Source organism: Myripristis murdjan, chromosome 4 (genome assembly GCF_902150065.1).
Source record: "Myripristis murdjan chromosome 4, fMyrMur1.1, whole genome shotgun sequence".
NCBI classification, from domain to species: Eukaryota; Metazoa; Chordata; class Actinopteri; order Holocentriformes; family Holocentridae; genus Myripristis; species Myripristis murdjan.
In genome coordinates, this window is record NC_043983.1 from 33,384,700 (window position 1) to 33,405,152 (window position 20,453).

The window sequence follows — 20,453 nt, forward strand, 5'->3', positions numbered from 1 at the left end:
CCCCCTGAACTTTGTGCCTCCACTTGGGACAGTTTAAGGAGAGGACATGTGTTTTTCATTTTGTTATATTCTCATAAAACAGAAAATGTGTCTCACCCTCACAGAACAAGGCCATCCCCTCTCTGTCGTCGTTGTGAACATGTTTTGTGATTGTCTTGCTTTTGCTGTTGCTTTTGTTTTGTGATATGTTATTGCATGGTGTAGTTGTCTGTTTGCTGTTTGTCCTTGTGATTTTGTATTGTTCTGTACAAATGTTTGTTTACTGTATAGTGTCTTTTTGTGCTGTATTTTCTGTTGTCAAAAATTAAAAAAAAAGAAAAAAAAAAAAAGAAAATGACATAAAATTGTTTAACGACCGTATCGAACAGACAGTTGAGTTTTTACTTTCCGAGTGTTGCACAGTGTATTTGTGTCTGTTAGCCTCCCTGTCATGAGGCAGGGATTCGACGGCGAGGTTTCCACATGCACCCGTTGCCGTGGACACAACAGGTCCAAGATGAAAATGTGTCCAAACAGAGATGCAGCACAAAACTGGTGTTTTATGCAGCACCGGTCAAATGGCCATTAGGTTGTGTTAATTTTGAAACCGGCTCTTGGTACGCTGAGAGAGGGCGCTAAAATGTCAACACCCACAGGCGCAACAGCCGCAACACGGGTTTGTTTGGAATAAACAGAAGAAGAAGAAGAAGAAGAGGCTATTTAGACAAAGAGAAGCTCAAACTCCATCAACAGGAAATGCAAAGATAAAGACATCACGCTCTGTTTGACTGTTGTGTTTGATCAACAACGCTGCTTACAGCAAAAATGAAGACAAACAAATAAAGTACACACCACAGCGATGAACACTTACTACAGAAATAAAAGAATAAGTAAATAAGAAATCTTGAGGATTCCCACTTTAAGATGTTACTGATAATTTAATCTTGTGTGTGAGCGGCGTTGGAAACCAGATCCACGGAGGTCAAGGCTTCTCCAAAGGTCGAAACTAAAAAGCAGAGGTGAACTCTCTGACACAGCCTGGCCAAAGAGCCGTGAGCACATAATAATTTGTTTTACGTTGTATTAATCTGATTACGATTGTGTAGCCCCGCCCTGAAATCGTCATCGCCTTACTGCTTAGAGAACCCAATTGGCTTTTTTAAAATTGTTTGTCCGTAAAGCACGTTGCAGCTCCGTTTGTGAAATATGCAGCTCAAATCCAGTCGGTTTCATTTGTAATTATCCAGTCATTTGTCACAACAACGAGGAGGAGAGCCGAGCCAAGGTTTTCACTGATTGATCAAACTGTTGAGTTTGTTTTGTATCAAAGTGAGTCGAGTCTGCGTTGCTGCTCTGGTCACTTAACTTTTAATGAGGCTGTGTTTTATTCATTCTCTCCAATTAATTTAAATGGAGCAATTAGGCTTTAAAGTTTAATAAATAGCCAAAGGATGGGGGAGCCTCCAATGTAGCAAAGCTGGAGTCTCACACACACACACACACACACACACACACACACGCGGTGCAGCAGAGAAAATGAGGAGAGCTTCTGTTTTGTCACACTGAGCTGCACAACACCGTGGAGAGAAAAGTACTTTTATTTGAGCTGTTAGTGACCTCTGCTGGTGGACAGACGCATGTGCAGCCGTGTGGTTCAAATTCCTCAGATCAATGAATCAACTAATCAAATACTATTTACAACCGACTGATAACCCCTAACCTTCTGGTTCACAGGAAATTATTTCTCTCCATTGGAATGAAAAAAAAAAAAAAAGAAAAAAAAAGATCAAATATAAACTCGCGCAGGCCAAAGCCAGCCTGTGCATCAGTGTGTGTGATCAGTGTGTGAATATTAAAAAGTCAGTTTTATTAGTTGGAGAAGCCCTGGAGCACAGCACAGCCGAGGTCAAAGTCAAAGCCAAGGTGACAAATGTTCAGAGTACAGGATTCAGAGCTGTGTGCATTTATACAACCAGCAGGAGGCGATCTCTCATCAATCCAAAGACACTGTTTTTTTTTTGTTTTTTTTTTCCCCCAGACATTCAGTTTGTGACCCCAGGAGCCTGACAGCTGTATTTGTGCAGGTAAGAGGGGAAAAGGATCACAGTAGACACAGTAGACAATATCTTCAAAGCGGCTTTTCCCATTTAGGATTTAGGATTTTAACAGGAAATTTAACTTCTTAGCATGTAAAAAAAAAAAATGAAAAAATAAAAACAAACATTCTGACTTCACAGCTGGAGCGAGAATTTACCTGCTTGTTGTCGCTGCTGTTCTCGCGCCACAGGGCTTTCAGCTCTCCGTTCTCACTTCAGGCTCACTGCCGTCTCACATTCATAAAATGCTCAATTGAACAGAATGTAGATATTCCCCCCCCCCCCGGACAACTTTTCAGGCTCAGAACTGTTTCTTGCAAAAAAAAAGCCTGAAGCCACGGTGGTGCATAAGCAAAAAAAAAAAATTAAACCACTGAGGAAGATAACGGGCAATGAATTTAATAGTAACACAAGACTCGCCTCTGTTTCAGCGTCAGCAATTAGTAACATATAGTCTGCACAAAGCAAAAAGCACTGGGTTGCCTGCAAATGACAGATTATTCACTATGTGCATGAAATCATAATAATGGCAACACTTATAAATGTGCTTTTTAACATTTATAAATCACTACAGATGTTAAAAATACTGTTATTAGACATTATAGGTGTATTAATACTTAGATTTATGTCCTATAAACACTTGATGTACTTCACCGAGAGTGTTACTGTAATAAGTCGCCTAAACCAACCTAGTTATTTTATCTGAAGTCATTTTAAGTTTAAAAATTTGGAAATTTTGGAATAAAAATGTGATTGTCAGCGCCTGTAAAATATCTGAGAATATTTTCCACGGATACAGAAGTTAAACAAATCACAGATGTTGAGGCTCTATTTCCCTTTTTACAGAATGTGCGAGGTAAAACCAACAGGGGGACCTCGGGGGACGCAGAACTTTCTCATCTCAACACAGCTGACGTGGTTCATTTCTGTGCTGTTTTCATGTCAAAATCAAAGAAATGAAACGGCTCTTTTTCTTTTTGTTGGCCTGTTTGAATTGGAAAGTAGATCTGGCAGGTCGCCTCTGCAGGAAACTTGCATATAGTATCCCTGCGCCAGGAAGAAGCGACCTGATGGTGCTTTCACTAATGACTGTGACTACAGGAGGAAAAGAGGATATTTCACCACCATGTGGACACTCAAAGCACAGTTTTAAGGCCCCACAGCAGAGCATTCATTCATTCATTCATTCATTCATTCATGTGTGTGCCAACAGGATCATACCTGTTCTTGTCATGTTAGAGCCCAGTGATCCCACTACCGGCTCTGTTTACACCCCTATCTGTTAAACTGAACTCATCTCTTTTCTCTACAATTTTCCGTCTGAGCTTTTGAAACAACATCTGATGGTTTATGACGGTTAAACTATAAACTAGAAGATTTTAAAAAAGTATGTTTAGCCTTTTAAAGCTTGTCCTGTAATGCCTCTGAACACTAAAGTAAATGCCTCACAGTTTGAGGAGAGATGAGCTGAGAAAGCTGAGGAATGCATGATGAGCACAACGGGAACGCACATGTCATGTTTACATTCAGACAGATGTCATAAATACAAACCAGCTCTCTCAGGTGTGTCTGATGATGTGTGAAAAAGAAAAGGGAATGCACCACGACTCGCTTCAGCTTAACTGTTTGAAACCGGAACAAACTCGCTTGATTTCTCTCAAGAACACGGGGAAAAAGGTGACCAAGTTATCGATAAATGACCTGAAAATTAGTAAGAAATTAATTAAAGGTTACAAGAAGATTTGCAGAATTACTAGAAAACTACAAAAAGGAGAAAAACAAGAAAACTATTTCTAATTATTACAAATATATATCTGAAATTAAATTACCAGAAAATGTCCATGAAAGTACCACAAAGCAATCCTAAAGATACAAAATATATATTTTCTAATAAAGAAAATTACAAAAAAAAAATTCCAGAAAAAATATATTTTTAAAAAAGTGAACTTGTGACAAGGTGGAATAAAAACCTTTCAAAATAAAATTCCACCCACGGGCTCCTGGGTTTCAAAGAGTTAAGTCGACAGCAGCTTGGCTTCAGAGTAAAAGCTCGTCCAGGTAACTTTTCAGAGCGGCTGGATGGACATGATTGGCCAGAGATAATGACGCTTCTGGGAGGTGATTGGCTGTTTGATCCATCCTGAACGGATTTAAAAAAAATGAGATTACAGCCTCGGGAGCAGCCCAGATGACCTGATTTTTTTTTTTATTCTCGGTGCATTTAGTTTGGATCTGTGCATGATTGAGATTTGTCAGAATGATGGCGGAAACCTGCACAAGCTTTCACAGACGGTGAACGGGTTAATTTTCCCCCTGAAGTCCATATTTGACAGGTGAATGCAGGTGAGATGCAGAGGAAGCAGTCTGTCGCTGGTTGTGTGCTGGGGCTCTACAGCAGGGTGGTCTCCTTCAGAGCGGGACGTCCCGCACTGGCCTGGTGATTCCTCACTAGTCATACGGAGGACAGCACCTCCCCAGAGACCTCCCTCTCTCTCTCCCTCTCCCTCTCTCTCTCTCTCTCCCGCTCCCTCTCCTTCCTCTCGGCTCGCTCCACGTCCATGACGGTGAAGAGCGGCTCTTTGGCGGCGGCCTGCACCTCGCGGTACTTGGTGGCGGACGTGAACGGCGTCTTGGAAAAGGCTTCAGAGTAGCGCTTCTTCAGCTCCGGGTCGGGACAGAACAGGTACTCGTACAGGGCAGCAGCCACGGTCCCACCCAGCACCGGGCCCACCCAGTACACCTGGCACACACACACACACACACACACACACGGGAGAGACACACAAGACACTGAGTGAACATCCAGTGGATATTCGAAGTTTCCATTCCCATAGCTTTCCAGTTTCAAGGCATATAAACCAGTGCTGAAAATGCTGATTTTGACTGGGCTAGTTAAACAACAATCATTTTCATTATTAATTAATCCACTTAAATACTGAATTTTAAAAATAATGACAAGTGGTCATTAAATTGCTTCCTAAGTCTGGCAAACAGTGAAAAAAAAAAAAAAAAAGTAATAATAAATAGAATAAAATAACAAAATAAAAAATAAAAATACCAGTCCTAATTTCCAAATGACATAATACGATATGATAAACATGAATACAGAAAAGTAAGCAAATCTTAGTATTTCAAAGCTGTAAACAACAATTTTTTTGTTTAATTATCCAAATTAATTGATTAATTTTCTATGAAATTGCCTAATCGATTGACCTGTTTCAGCACTGGATATATTTTACTTGTAGAACCACTGTGGTTTAATAACATAAACACAACAATCATCACTGTAAAGTTTCTGCAGTTTCAGAACAGCTGCATCAGCTGCACCACACACAATTAGATTAGAAAAGATATAATCTCAGAATGACATAATCCCCATGAGGTAAAGAGAATTTACAGAGATTTTTTTTTGATGTTTTTTGATGTTTTGGATTTTTTGATATGTACACAGGATTTTGTCAAATCCTGCAAATCAACTTTTAATTTGATCTATTTAGGGTAAAAGTGCTCAGATTGGAAATAAACTCACAAATATACTACAAAATCCTGCTTAATGACGGCCCAAAAACCGTGTTGTATGGTGTCCATCCTCCTCTGTTTTAATGTGGATTTTTCTGCTTTATGTACAAATGACAGTAAAGAAAAAAAAAAAAAAAAAAAAAAGTCTGATTTAATGGGTTTTCATTTCAGGCCTTGAGGCATTTAAAAACCAGAGCATCTTTAAAGGCTGAGTACACTTTGATACCCACTTCATACGAGTTCAGGGCTTTCTGTGACTGATCTAAAAATGTCTGACCCTGTAGCTGTCTTATAATAGGTTAATGACATCACACACACACACACACACACACACACACACACACACACAAACCCTCTTGGTGCCTGCAAAGTATGTCACTAAGAAAGACCATAAAAGTACATGTAAAGCCAGGGTCTAGCATTTTTTTTTTATCTAATCTTGAAATAAACTGGAAACTCGTCCGGTGCCTCATCGCAGCTTCAGATTTTGATCGTTACGACCTTTTGCATCATCACATAAACCTCGATAAACTCTTATAAATGCGTACTTTGGGTAATGCAACATCAAAATACTTGAGATGTGGCCGAGTGTTCATCGTTTAAGCCTAAACCGGCATCTTAGTGCGGTGATCCGTGAAGACTTGGGAAGGTCTTTGCTGCAATTACAGTTTTTTTTTTTTTTTTTTTAATTAGAACAGCTGCAGGCAGGTGTAGGGGCGGCAGAGTAATATCCCGCGTTATTCGCTCTGACAGTCTGGGTCATCAGCTCAGCTACAAATACGGATTACGGCTGTGCCAGTTAATTAATTGCATTGTGTTAATCGGGATAAACGCGTGTGTACATGCTGTAATGTCGGAGCACGTGCGGAAACTGCTGGTTGTTTTTGATGCTCCGAGGAAACCTGGAAGGTCTCTGTCGTCAGGAGGGCCAGACACGGCGGATCAGGAATACGCTGCATTCGTAATAAGTCAGCTGAGTCAGTTTCCAATCGAAGGAAAGTGGTTTTTTTTTTTTTTTTTTGGTGTTGGAATTGACTACCACTGCTTTTCCACCCTGCCTTCACCTCGCACTCCAGGTGTAAAACAGTCTAATAACTTGATTCGATGGCGGAAGCGAAAACCGGCAGGGTTCTGCGTCCCGGGACTGAAAACCACCGCCTTAGGAGTTTTAGACAATTCTGGTATCTAAAACCTCCCTGCCTTATTCCCAATGCATGCTGGGATACGCTCCAGTCCCCTGTGAGAGTGCTGAGTGAGAAATAAACCGGCGTAGAAAACAGACGGATTGATGCATTTCTAGTCTTTTTTAAAGTGTTATACAGGTGGAAAAATATTTTACAGGCATCTCTTAAAACAAAAGTGTCTGCTGTCTCTGTTTTCTATTAGTGACTGATGATGCAAGACAGCAGAGATTCAACCTACAGCCAGTTAAGGGAAAGAAAAACTAACAAAAAACCTCTTTTGGCCGTAAAAAGTGAAACCCTGACTGTCATAATCAACTCTATCACTCTATTTTTTTAAGATATCATGAATTAAAAGTGCACAGAAACCAGATAAATTTCCTTTTTAGCAAAGAAACCTGTGTTTTCAGACACAGTGTTGAGAGTCCGGTTTAAAAAGCCCTGGCGTGATGCTGAGGAGGAAGATGATGTGGTGTGTGAGTTTATGAGCCAGTTAAAGACGACAGGTGTGTTACCCAGTGGTTTTCCCAGTTCCAGGTGACCATGGCCGGGCCGAAGGAGCGGGCTGGGTTCATACTGGCTCCGGTGTAGGGAATCTGAGGAGAGAGACCAACCAAACCAGTATCACTGAATTTGAGTACAAGTATTCAAGCACATTTGTTGAGTTTTCCTCTTGAAAATGTGGTCATCTTAATACATATGGAATATTTCACTGTGTTACGAAGAGTTTCATTGTGACTTTGGCTGTGTCCGAAATCACTCCCTAACCACTATATAGTGCACTACATAGTGATAACGCCATTTTGTAGGGGTGTCCGAATGTTTAGTGATTATTAATGTTCACTATATAGTCCACTGGATGTATCCCACAATCCACCGCGAAATGTAGTGGACATCCGATGGTCACTAACCGGTCATTAACCGGGCAATATATTAGGGATGGGCGATTCCACACTTTTAGGAATCGATACGATACCGATACTTTTTCTTGCATTTTCATCGATACCGATACTGATACCGATACTGATAATTTCTTATTGGTAATTTTTTTCATTCAAAATATTATTACATTTAAGACAAATTACATGACAAATACAGACCATTTATAATAATAATATAAATAATAATAATAATAATATAATAATAATATATCTTTATTGATCCCCGGGAGGGAAATTTAAAAGGTCACCAGCGCATAAGACATATACAATAACATATAATAACATATATATTTCGTAGCAACGGAATACATTCATGAGTTACATCAGGGGCAGTTAAAGGATCGCTGCAGTCCCAATACTGGTTAAGAATGAAGTAAGTTTATATTGCACCTAACAAAAACACAAAAAAGCACGGGAAATAAATGCTCTAGGGCCCAGCAAGTAGTGCTCTACTAATTGCCACCCTAGTGCGTGCTATTAAGCAACCTGATAACTGTGGGCACAAAGGACTTCCTATAACGCTCTGTGGAGCACTTCGGCATTAACAGCCGGTCACTGAACGAACTCCGCAGGCCCCTGAACACACTATGCAGTGGATGATCCTCATGTTCAAGTATGGCCTTCAGCTTCCGCCTAGTTCTGGCCTCAGTGACACTCTCGAGAGGATCAAGTGGGCAACCAACTATTGATCCAGCCACATTTATTATGGTCAATACATAAAAATTTGCACATTTTCACTGTTACTGTTGTTTTCTTGCACTTTTCTTGTCAAAAAAAGAAAAAAAGACCAATCTGCCATTATTTTCTGTGTGTTCCTCCGGCTCCCGCATTCAAGCCGCTCTTGCTGGCTGTGCTGTCGGGCCGTCACGTGACACGGGCCGGCTCAACACGCCTCCAGGCTCAGGGGTGTGTCGGCACATAGTAAGTGAAGGAAGCTATCTAAAACAGCTGAACGTTATGCATGCACCCCCAATTCTTATTTGTTAGTATCGATATTTGTTTAAGGAAATTGATGCCAAATGAGTAGCATGTGAGTATCGATATATCGATACCACAGGATCAATATGCCCATCCCTACAATATATCCCATCATGCATTGCGGACAAGCAACGTGACGTAATTAACGGCACCGAACAACGAGCGAAGTCGTGTCCGAAGCGTTCCGCTATTGAGTTCACTATATAGTCCACTACATTGAATTCCCTATATAGTGAGTAGGGAGTGAGTGAGTGAGTGATTTCGGACACAGCCCATGAATCTTGAATCTTGGGATGAAACCTGCTCCAATCAATCTGAACCAACGAGCCGTGTTGGGGAGTAACCAGTGACATGTAATTAAAGTACAAACTAAATTTAATTGCAGTCAGTTACAGTTACTGACAAAACTGTCAACATTTTTAAGAAGCGGCTCAAAACACATCTATTTAGACAGGCTTTCCCATAGGATTACGCCACTTTCCTTGTATTGCCTTTGTACATTGTTTCTATTGTTTTTTATTGCATTTTTATTTTCTTAGCATCACCTTTTTAAACTGATTATATATATTTATATTTATATTGTTTTATTGCCGTCTATTGTAAAGCACTTTGTGAGTTCTCTCTGTGAAAAGCGCTATATAAATAAATTTTACTTACTTACTTACTTACTTACAAAAAAAAAAAAAAAAAATTTAAATCACAGTTACTAATCAAATATTGGTGATGACAAACTGGTTACATCTGAATATATTATTTTTGGTAAACAGCTGATATGTAGAATCTAACATTCATCCTGTTGCGACTCGGCTCAGAAAAGCCGCTGGGACGAATCTGAGAGCGACGCCGTCAAAGTCAGGAGCGTCTCTATGTCCAGACAGGCTCCGCTCACTCTGAGCCTCGTTTCTGATTGGTTCTCCTGTTCGAATTTGCCCCGCCTCTCTCTCCTCTGCCAATCAGATCAAAGCGTGTGGCTCTGAGCAGCCGGCCTGAGATCAGCCAAGCACGCCAAGGCCGGTTGTCGTTTGTGTTTAAAAATGCACTTTTGAGTTTTAATCTTCAATTTAAAACATTTGTTAGAAAAGTGATCAAAAAGTAATCAAACGTTATAAACCACTTTGATTAAATCATTAAAATAGTCACATTATTTGTTTACTTTTTAACAGTGTAACGAGTACATTTGGAGAGATTCTAAGTTTCCTTTCCGTTAATCTCAAATTACGAAGATGTTTCACCGTCCTCCAGTCCGTCTCAAAGTTTGTCCTTGTCTTCATAAAAACAAATCAACTTTCTCAGACGGAGCGCGGCGCTTTTAATCTCACAGCAGCAGCCGACTCATCCTACACAAACAGGAGTCTGATTAGCGCCACGGGCAGAGCGAGGCGCTGGCGTGCAGGCAGGGTTAAATGATGTTGCAGAGCAGGGATCAAATTACCAGCGAGCCGGGGGCAGCCGGCATCCCTTGAAAGCAATGAAAAGTTCAGATTCAGAGAGAGCTGCTGTAATTACTGTCAGCTGACACACTCCCGTTTATTTTAAAGGTAATTTGTAGTCGGCAGTTCAGACTCCAACGTGAATAAATAACACGTGAATCCATGGAAAGTGAATCTGGTCAGTGTGGATGTGAGATGAAACTGATGCCTTATGTGGTGTGTGTGAGTGTGTGTGTGTGTCCATGAGCGTGTGTGTGTCTAACCTTAGCATACCCTGCACTGAACAGTCCAGCTGACATTTCTTTTCATGCATGTTTGCCTGCACACCATCAGGTAATATTCAGTGTTGCAAAGGGGTGGAAAGTTACCGGTAAATTTCCCGGAAAGATTTCGAAGATTCCCATGGGAATTTTCGCTCTGGAATATTGGAAATTTTTAGAAGATTTTTGCTGTCACTTTTTTTTTTTTCAATTTTTCCGAAAATTCACGGGAATTTTGGGAATTTTCGTTTTTTTTCTTGTCATCAATTTGAATGAGGTTTTTAAAAAGTTTCCATGGAAATTTAAGCTTGGGAATTTTGGAAATTTTTATTTTTGTTTTTGTTAAGGTGAATAAACAATAAACAATAATCAATTAAATGAATGTCAACATCAGTATCACCATTTTGGAAATGGAAACCCTAATCTCCTGAACTCAGGACTCACCTCTAACCCAAAGGCCACAATGCCAGCAAACTGTAAAATCATCATCCCCATACCCAAGTGTGTGAAATAAAACTTAAATATAAAACTTAAATAAAAACAGTCAACTTTGCATTTTGGTAGAAACAAATATGTTGCATGATTCAATGCAAATTCAACTGTGCACCATGATTCACATATACAAATAATTTCGAGCACATTTGATCATCATCAATCAGTAGCCTACACTCCACTAGGCTGCAGCACTTCCACTGAGACAGACGATCATCACATCAGCATCACCATTCAATTTCCTGCATTTCTATGCATTTGAATGGGTAGTTTGAACCACTTCATATGCACACCTTAACAACAGTACTGCACACAGTCCTATGCCTGAATTAACACAGTTTGACTCAGCTAGGGAAAATTCCCGAAAATTCCCTGGAAATTCATTATAATGTAACATGTTTGCATGCATATCTGCTTATAACAAACCAAAATGTTTATTATGTATACATCTATATGACCGGGTGAATGCAGTGAATATAAATTCCCAAAAATTCCCCCAAAATTCCTGTTTATTCCTGTTAATTTCCAAAAATGCCCATGGAAATTTTCCAACTTTGAAAATTCCGGGAATTTTGCAACACTATTCAGTATTTATAATGTATTATTTATATTATATTATTCTCACAGTGTGTGTGTGTGTGTGTGTGTGGGTACTCACAGCAAACATGTGGCCGATGCACACAGACAGGCCGATCGCCAGGGCAGACGAGCCACTCAGGTCGCTGCGTTTGGCGTCACACGTGGCGAAAACGGTGAAGACGAGCTGGAAGGTGATGAAGAGCTCGACAACCAGGGCGTGGCCCACGGAGATGCCGGCGTTCACCTGTAGGAACCAAAATCCACGGAGAACAGGCGTCAGGATGCTATAAACCGTGACGTCTCACTCAGGTTACGTTTTTCTGTTCTTATTATTTCATTCATTCATTCATTCATTCATTCATTCATTCACGGTTTTATTCCGTCATACTCAGCCTCCCTCTCGTTTCAGATCATGCAATACATTTGTACCTGAAAAAAGTGTCATATCGTGACATCACCAACAACAACGAGTCTGGAATGACTTACCTGTGCACATCAGACAGGCCTTTTCACTGTCCATTTTTAAAACCAGTCTTAAAACCCATTTATACTCATTGGCTCTTAACCCGGCACGAGACGTCGCTCTGTTTTCTTTGTTTATATCCTTTTTACTGTTTTATTGTTTTTACTGTTTTGTTGTTTTATGCTCATTTATGCACATTGACTTTAATTTCCAGCATCAGACGTTGCTCTGTTTTAATTTGTTTGATTGTTTTTATTCTTTCTACTGTTCTTACTGTTTTGTTGTTTTATTATCATTTGTGTACAGCACTTTGTTTCAGCTGTGGTTGTTTTAAAGTGCTATATAAATAAAGCTAAAAAAAAAAAAAAAAAAGAGCTGGAGTTCAGTGTTTTCACCACGGCCCAAATCGAATTAAACCCATTCAGGGTTTCCCATCAGAGCCAATAGAATCACATCTCTCACTCAACATGAAAGCAGCATTTTGGCTTGCCCAGACACACACTCAGGAACATGTTATTAGTAGACCTGGATATCCAAATTCGTGACCTTTACAGCACCTTAAACGCCTCGCTACGACAGATTATCGGACAAAGGAAGTGTCGTTCAGTCTCACGTCACTTTCCACTGCTGCTGCTCACCTGGCAGCTCACCTGGCTGTCGTGAAGATGGACCAAAAAGGCGGAGGAGCAACTAGAATTAAGATGTGAAATAAGAAATAGGCTCAACTATTCCTCCCACCACTGTACAGTGTCATTTTTTTTTCATATTGTCTTGAATATCATTGCTGCAAATTATCATAAAATATTTTGATATTATTCTAAGTCTGTATTGCCCACCCCTACTCCATCCGTCATCACAAAAATGATATATGACATATGATGTTACATGTTATTTTATATATATTTTTGAGACCATGTCGCATAGTGATTCTACACTTTAAATAAAGATTAAATTAAATTAATTAAATGTTGAAATGTAGTGTTTTAACGTCACTAAACTACTGTCACATTCATTTTGAGGCTTTAGTTTTATTAAAGTAAAGAAACCAGAGCACAGCTGGGAGCCTCCCTCTGCATGTCACACCAGTGTTTGCTTTCTGGCACAAAACAGGCGGAGGACATTGTGAGTCTGATTCATTTTGAAAATCAAACGGTATCGCCGAAACCTACAAATATCTTGGAGTGTTTCTTGATTCACACCCCGTCGATCGAAACCACGTTCATAATTCAGCAAAGAAGCTCAAGCAGAAATCGTACGTTTACAATAAGATCAGGTCAAATCTCAGAAGCACATCTACACACTCCGCATTTTCAGAGGTACACCAATAATCTAAACATTAAATTTTACTTGGACATCCTAGATAATAAACTCTGTCTTACTGCCGTACCTCAGAGACACAACACAGGAAGGGACGGCATCACCAGAGCGGTTTCATGTGAACTTTATCCCAACACCGGCTTTTGAAAATGAATATGAACATAAATCATGTTTTTCATACAGACACTGAACTCTGGAGTGAGAGCCCATATCCCATTAACTCAAAAACCTCTAATGCACATTTCACAGGCCTATGAACAATATCTGGAAGGACACACCTGCAACCACTGACTTTAGCTCAGCACACACACACACACACACACACACACACACACACACACACACACCGTCTCACTCAGTCCGTCCTCTCGCCTGTCGTGTCTGTGTAGCTGTTATGTGTTGTTTTGTTTTTGTTTTTATTTTTGTATTGTCATGTGACTTTGTCCTCGGTGCTGCAGAACATGAAACTTCAGGGCGGTTTTAACTGTAACATCTGTAATATTAGTTTTAATTCCTTTCCTGTGTGACAAAATGAAGCAAACAAAATCAGTGAACGTGGTTGGAGGTGGAGGTCATGTGACTCCTTCAGCATGCACAGGTGTGTGATCTGAGGTCAGCAGCTCACATAGGTGTGTTATTATCATCACTTCAGCTGAGGACGAGCCCTTTGGTTTTAGCTCCTGAGTGTGTCGAGTGAATAGTTTATCTCAGTTTATTTGATGTTACAATCATGTTTCTTTTGCCATTGTAGCCTCAGTAGTGATGTCATTTGGTATTTTGATTGATGTGATTTTGGTGATTCATTTCTGTATTTCAGATATGTGAAGATTTGAGTTGTATGTATGTATGAAGGCTTATTTTGTTGTAGAAAATGACACCACTCATCTTCGTCCTGTCTGACTGAAATGCAAAAGAAAGATAATAAATGCTGTCAAATGGAACCTGCAAATGGGCTCTCCCTCTGTGCTCATGGTAATTAAGTCAAGTCCTGTAAAACCGCCTCCTGACACACCATGACCAGTGTGGGCTTGTCCATCAGCTGTAAGGTGAGACACGCCCACTTCTGGTCAGTAGATCAAAACAGGTTAATAACCTATGCATTATCGCCCTCTTGTGGTTAGTGATAGAAATGAATTGTCCACAGACTGAAAATTAGATAGAATAATAATATTTTTATTATATGACAGTGGCGGGCCGCATAAAAATGACGCCGCGGGTTGAGTAGCCCTGGTGTAGTGTATGGCGTGCGACTACTCCAGCGTGTGCATTCTATATTGTATATTGGTTAATACTGGTGAACCACCCTCTCTTGAGAAACTGAGGACTTGACCCCCCCAGAGGTGGAGTTAGGTTTGCACCCCTAGTGTGGAGTAGCCCAAAAATTACAGTCTGTCCAGTGTAATTTATCCATTTGATCCAGTTATGTTCAGCTCCTCAAAGTGCTAATTTTGCTTCCATAATTTAATTTTTTGGCCATAAATCCAAGTGTTTGGTTTCCTGAACACTCACAGGAGATGGACCTGACTTATCCTGATTTTTGGAGGTAAGAGGGGGTTCATAACAAATAAGTATTTAAATGCCTTTTTTTAGAAAATTAGCCCAACCTTGACAAACCACCTCACCGTGTTGACCCCCATGCCCCCCCGAACAAGGGCCGGGGTGACCCCGTAGAGGATGGCGGCCCCCACCACGGCCCCCAGGCACTGGGCCAGCAGGTAGAAGACAGCCTTGGCCAGAGTCAGCTTCCTGGTCACCACCATGGCCGCCGTGACCGCCGGGTTGATGTGTGCTCCGCTGACGTGGCCGAAGCACTGCACCAGCGTGGCGATGCTCAGGCCGAAGCACAGCGAGATGAGCACCGGGTCGGGGGGGTCGGGGGGGCCGGGCTGCTGCTGGACGGCCCCCCAGTCGACGGTGGAGCCGACGCTGAGCAGCACGAAGAGGAGCGTGGCGAGGAACTCGGCCCCGACGCAGCGCCAGAACTCCTGCGTCCAGATGCCCTTGAAGGCGGTCATGGCTTTGTCTCGAGTGCAGCAGGAAGGCAGCCGGATGTTACAGGGTTTCTCACGGCAGGGGAAGACACACCGGGACCAACACGTCCTGGACCGAGGACCGAGAGAGGACAGAAAACAAAGAGGAGAGGACAGAAGTGAGGAGCTGCACACACAACATGTCAACATGTCAACATGTCAACATGTCAGCATGTCAGCATGTCAGCATGTCAGCATGTCAGCATGTCAGCATGTCAACATGTCAGCATGTCAGCATGTCAGCATGTCAACATGTCAGCATGTCAACATGTCAGCATGTCAGCATGTCAGCATGTCAGCATGTCAACATGTCAACATGTCAGCATGTCAGCATGTCAACATGTCAGCATGTCAGCATGTCAGCATGTCAGCATGTCAACATGTCAACATGTCAGCATGTCAGCATGTCAGCATGTCAGCATGTCAGCATGTCAGCATGTCAACATGTCAACATGTCAGCATGTCAGCATGTCAACATGTCAGCATGTCAGCATGTCAGCATGTCAACATGTCAGCATGTCAGCATGTCAGCATGTCAGCATGTCAGCATGTCAACATGTCAGCATGTCAGCATGTCAACATGTCAGCATGTCAGCATGTCAACATGTCAGCATGTCAACATGTCAACATGTCAACATGTCAACATGTCAGCATGTCAACATGTCAACATGTCAACATGTCTCACTTTTTCAAACACGGTGCTCCTGGCACTGATGTTAACCGAATTCAACCAGTTTGCTTTTCTCAAGCGGCGCTCAAAATTAAAATTCATCTTTTGCTGAAACACAAGGCTCATCACTTTAGAAGAAGCATCCAGTAAACAAATAATGAAAAATGTTGGAGGAGAGATTCATCACCAGAGACAGACCCATTAATCGTTGGCTGACTGCCAGCGATTACTGATTGCCTTTTATTTAGTTGATATATTTCTTTTTATTTAAAACAGATGCACTGCAGACAGAGTGCCGTTCTAATAACATCAGTGTTAGATAAATGTTCAACGTAAATGTTCATTTTCAGTCATTTTGTGTCTCATTTGTTATTATTATCATTATTTTATCAGATGAAAACAAACAAACAAACAAACAACAAAAAAACAAGATATTGGCTTTAGAAATCAGCAATCGGCCACTTTGCTCTCTGAATATCTGAAACGGTATCGACCACTATCAGTCACAGGTTTCCGATCATGCTGGACTAAATCTCTCACAGTCCTCTGCTGCCGAATCCAAGGCCAGAATTTTCTTTGAATCCACGTCTCAAATGAAAACAAAGCCTGTTTCCTTCTTACATCACGGTCACCTCGTCTGCAGGTAAGCAACCGGCTGCAACGTCCTGCCTCCTCAAAGCAGCAGAGAAACTCGTCCTCTACTCATTTTCACACGTCAGTTCTGATGGGTTACATTTTTTTTTTTCACACAAGCTCTCTGTGTGAGTGTGCTGTGGGGTTTATACAGAATATCAACAAATATTACTGATGTTTCTGAAAGCTTTTCTGACCTGTTATTGGTGATTTGACCTTATTAACAGTTCAAAATGTACTCTAACCTCTAACCTGCACTTCAGTGTGTTTTAAATGCTGGGTGCTGAATCCTACAAACAATGAATATTTTCAATACCTGTCTGTCCTAGCCAGGGTCACGACCCCATGCCAGTATCAATTTCCTTTTTTGCCACCAAAGAAGAAGACTTGATTTTATCTTATTACATTAGTTTTCAGTGTCACTGCAAGATGAATTCATACGTTCACATAAATAGTGACCGAGTTGTTTTGTTACCTCTAAACTGATAGTTTGGTGACATTTAATATTTGATCACATTGACAAACCTATAAAAAATAATCAATTATCAGTCATTACTACACCAGAAATTTGGTGTTAATAATCAGCTGAGCTTTTGTGGGAACTTTCCAATGGATTAGGGATTAATATTAAGATGATAATACTTTGTAGTATCAGTGATGCTGGAACCAGAAGCAGCAGCAGTGGCAGTAATAGTACCAGTACTCGAGTTGAGGGGGGATGAGAGTGGATGGCATCCCCCCTGAAATAAAAACAGTCAAAATCACCCCCCCCTGTAAAACTGCCATCCTCACTTGTCATCAAGTGAAAAAAATTGACCATCTCCCCTGAATTTTTTTTTTTTTTTTTTTACAACTCGACTACTGAATAGTACTGATAGCAGTAGTGGTAGTAGTAGTTGTAGTAGTGCCAGAAGTAACTCTAGTAGCAGTGGAATAGCAGTAGCAGTAGTGGCAGAATGACAAGTAGTATTTTTGTATTTAACTATTATTTATGAGGAACGCTGCTCTGGGATAAAAAAAAAAAATCTCTTTTGTAAGAGGAACCAAAGCAGCGACAGGCATCAAGGCTGCAGAAACAACATCAAGCACAAAACATGTGAAATAAAAATAAAACAAAGTTAGGAGCGACAAAACGCTTCAGAGATGAGCTGAGGTGCTCACAGTCCCTCCAGCTCAGTCCAAGACATCTGGTGGCACCAAGAACATCTTGACTCAAGCTGTTTCCGCCTTCCAGCAGCTTAATATTCTCCCAGAGGCTGGAAGATTTCTCTAATTCAGTTGCACATCCGGGGCAGACGACAAGACCAGACGCAGCCAAACAGTAGCAGCAGTGACAGGGGTGACATTAATACCAGCAGCATCCTGATGAAAATGAGGTGCAGGTTAAATGTATTTTTCAAGTGCACTAAAGTAAAACAAACTCTGGCAAACTATTAGCTTTTGTTTGAATTGGCTGCTTGTCATGGTAAAAACAGCCCATCACAGCTGATTAAACTGTGTTAAATGAGCTAGTTGGTTTCCATTTGTGCACTTTTCATAGAGCCTGCTTGTGACTAATACACATTCCCTGTGACTGAACCACTGAAAATACAGACAACCCTGATGGCACGTTCAATACTCTTTGCAAAACTGTTAAAACAGAGAACACCTGTGCATTCTGCAAGTATTACAAAAATAAAACAAAATACTCACATGTGTAGTTATGAAGAAGTATAGACCTACTGTAGGCCTAGTCTAGTAAAATGAACTTCTGAACATTTTGCTGTGGTAAGAAAATCAGAAATAACGATTAAACTGACAGGAAACTCTTGTTGCTGCTGTTATTATCATTTAGCTGCTATATTAGTGTTAGGGTTAGTATTAGTATTAGTGGTGACTACTAACCGGACAGAGAGCTCTGCTGTAACTCCCCGTGGTGAGCCCGGCTGGAGCGGTGTGTGTGCTGCACTGACACTTGGATACTGTCAACCTGCTCTGCACCCAAACACCAGCCTGCCCTGCTCAGCATGCCCCGAAAAACCACGCAAAGTGTCCCGCACGGCAGCTCACTCAGATGCAAACTTACTTTAGACTAACAAACACTCAGGGGTGGCGCAAAAGACACATGGAAAACTTTTTTTTCCCACACTCTGAACTGCATTAAAAAAAAAAAAAAAACGCAAAATTCTCCTAATCAGCGTCTGGGAGCGCTGATTATCAACCATCCTCCAAAAACTCGAATTTGTGCGACAAAGCTACGACCTTAAATCTTTAGGGACAAAGTCTCTCCATCTATCAGCAACACAGCCGCAGCTCTGGCTTTTGACCGGACGTTTTCATACCCAACTGACGCCGATATTTTTGGTGCTGCAGAAATGAGTTTCCATCCCCGGCGCGTCTTTACGCGTCTGGACTCACCTCAGGCGCTCCAGAGCCCCGCCGCTCTCTGTCATGACTCCTCCAGCCCGCTGCGTGGGTGTGTGCGAGGCTTTATAGCACTGCCGTGTGTGTGTGTGTGTGTGTGTGTGTGTGTGTGTGTGTGTGTGTGTGTGTGTGTGTGTGTGTGTGTGTGTGTCTTGGGGGGGCGTCTGCTCCATCCCAGCTTGACCCAGTTGAGAAGAGAAGCAGCCGCGGACAGAAATGAAGCATAAATTCTTAAAAAAAAAAAAAAAAGACTCTTATTGTGAAAAGGTTAATGTACGAGCTCAGCGTTGCTTTAATTCTCCCAGTTTGTCAAACAGATCATGTGGAGAATCATCTGAGCTTGGCAGTGAAGGGATTCTGCTGTGTTTCAGAGCTAAAGAGCCATCACACAATTATTAAACTCATATATACAGTGTCATATATAAATTCTACAATAATAAAAACAACAGAGTAATTTAAGATTTCTGCTGTTTATTGCTCAGGTAGACATATCAGTCACACTGCTGAGTTACAGAAACAGGCAGGCAGCCATTCAAACTGTCATTCAAACCTTAAATTAATGGTTAATGTAATTTTTTAATCCTATAATCTTAAAAAAAAAAAAAAAAAGAATCTCAGATGGATTTTTTTTGTTGCATAAACCACAAAATGACAAAATACAAATACTGTGTCATTATTTTAAGGACCAAGTTAATTTGTCAAAATTTAATTAAGCTTGCAGTCTTCTGTGTGTGATATAATTACCTTCCAAACACATAATTTGTAATACTAAAATATTATAATTGTTGAGCAACTCCATTTGAGAAACTTTCCCTCTGCTTGTAAACAAAATCAAACTGCTTAAAAAAAAAAAAAAAAGTCTAGTCCACTTCCTGGTGCTGGTGATGTCAAACAGACCCGGAGTTTAATGAACGCTCTAATTGGTTGGAGGACTGCATGCTTCGTTAGTGAGGAGGCCCTGAATCTGTCAGCCAGCCTGCCAACCGTTTGCTGATGGAGCCAAAATCACTGGGCTTCAATTAGCGCTGCTCAGACACTGGACGTTTGTTTCCCCCCAAATAAAAAAAAAAAGAGCGAGCTGGTATGCAGCGGAGGCACAGAGCGAGGGACCACTCAGCAGCAAAACACAAGACATTAATCCCAACATCACTTTTTTGTGGATCCAAAAAATCTCAAAGTCCAAGGTGAGGCACAGGGATTAGGTCAGGTGCTGCCTCATGATGCGTTCAGGGACACACACACACCCCCTCAGTCGACCAAGAGCTGGTTAAAAGTCCAGAGGAAAAAAAAGCACATAAACATCTGATAAACTGTGAGAAGTGAAAGAAATCTCACACTTTACTTAAGAAACCCATCAAAACTTTTTTTTTTCCCTCACAGATGTGAAATTATTGGACTGGATCTTGAAGAAAACAGCCTGTTCTTGTAATCAAAAACATTCAGCAGGTCAGTATTAGTAATTAGCTGATTTACTGATTGGTT

General features: G+C 41.0%; 1 protein-coding gene across 3 annotated transcripts; it reads right to left on the reverse strand.

The window, feature by feature from the left end:
• Positions 1–2,000: 2,000 nt before the first annotated feature.
• On the reverse strand, positions 2,001–19,005 carry LOC115358248 (aquaporin-4-like). 3 transcript variants are annotated; one of them, XM_030050137.1, is made up of 5 exons: positions 18,966–19,005; positions 14,858–15,335; positions 11,535–11,699; positions 7,291–7,371; positions 2,001–4,815 (listed from the first exon to the last, which is right to left on the reverse strand). In XM_030050137.1, exons 1-5 carry the CDS (start codon positions 18,998–19,000, stop codon positions 4,528–4,530), a joined length of 1,047 nt encoding a protein of 348 aa, XP_029905997.1. In that variant the 5' UTR covers positions 19,001–19,005; the 3' UTR covers positions 2,001–4,527. The 3 variants fall into 3 exon arrangements, with proteins under 3 accessions (XP_029905997.1, XP_029905998.1, XP_029905999.1); XM_030050138.1 differs by lacking the exon at positions 18,966–19,005 and adding an exon at positions 18,890–18,940; XM_030050139.1 differs by lacking the exon at positions 18,966–19,005 and adding an exon at positions 18,453–18,520.
• Positions 19,006–20,453: the final 1,448 nt, after the last annotated feature.

Coding starts and splice junctions, on each gene's coding strand:
- LOC115358248 (XM_030050137.1), bottom strand. CDS start 19,000: ATGACAGAGAGCGGCGGGGCTCTGGAGCGCCTGAG. Junction 15,336..18,965: donor GGGGCTCTGGAGCGCCTGAG/GTGAGTCCAGAC, acceptor TCCTCGGTCCAG/GACGTGTTGGTCCCGGTGTG. Junction 7,372..11,534: donor GCATCGGCCACATGTTTGCT/GTGAGTACCCAC, acceptor CTCTCTCCTCAG/ATTCCCTACACCGGAGCCAG.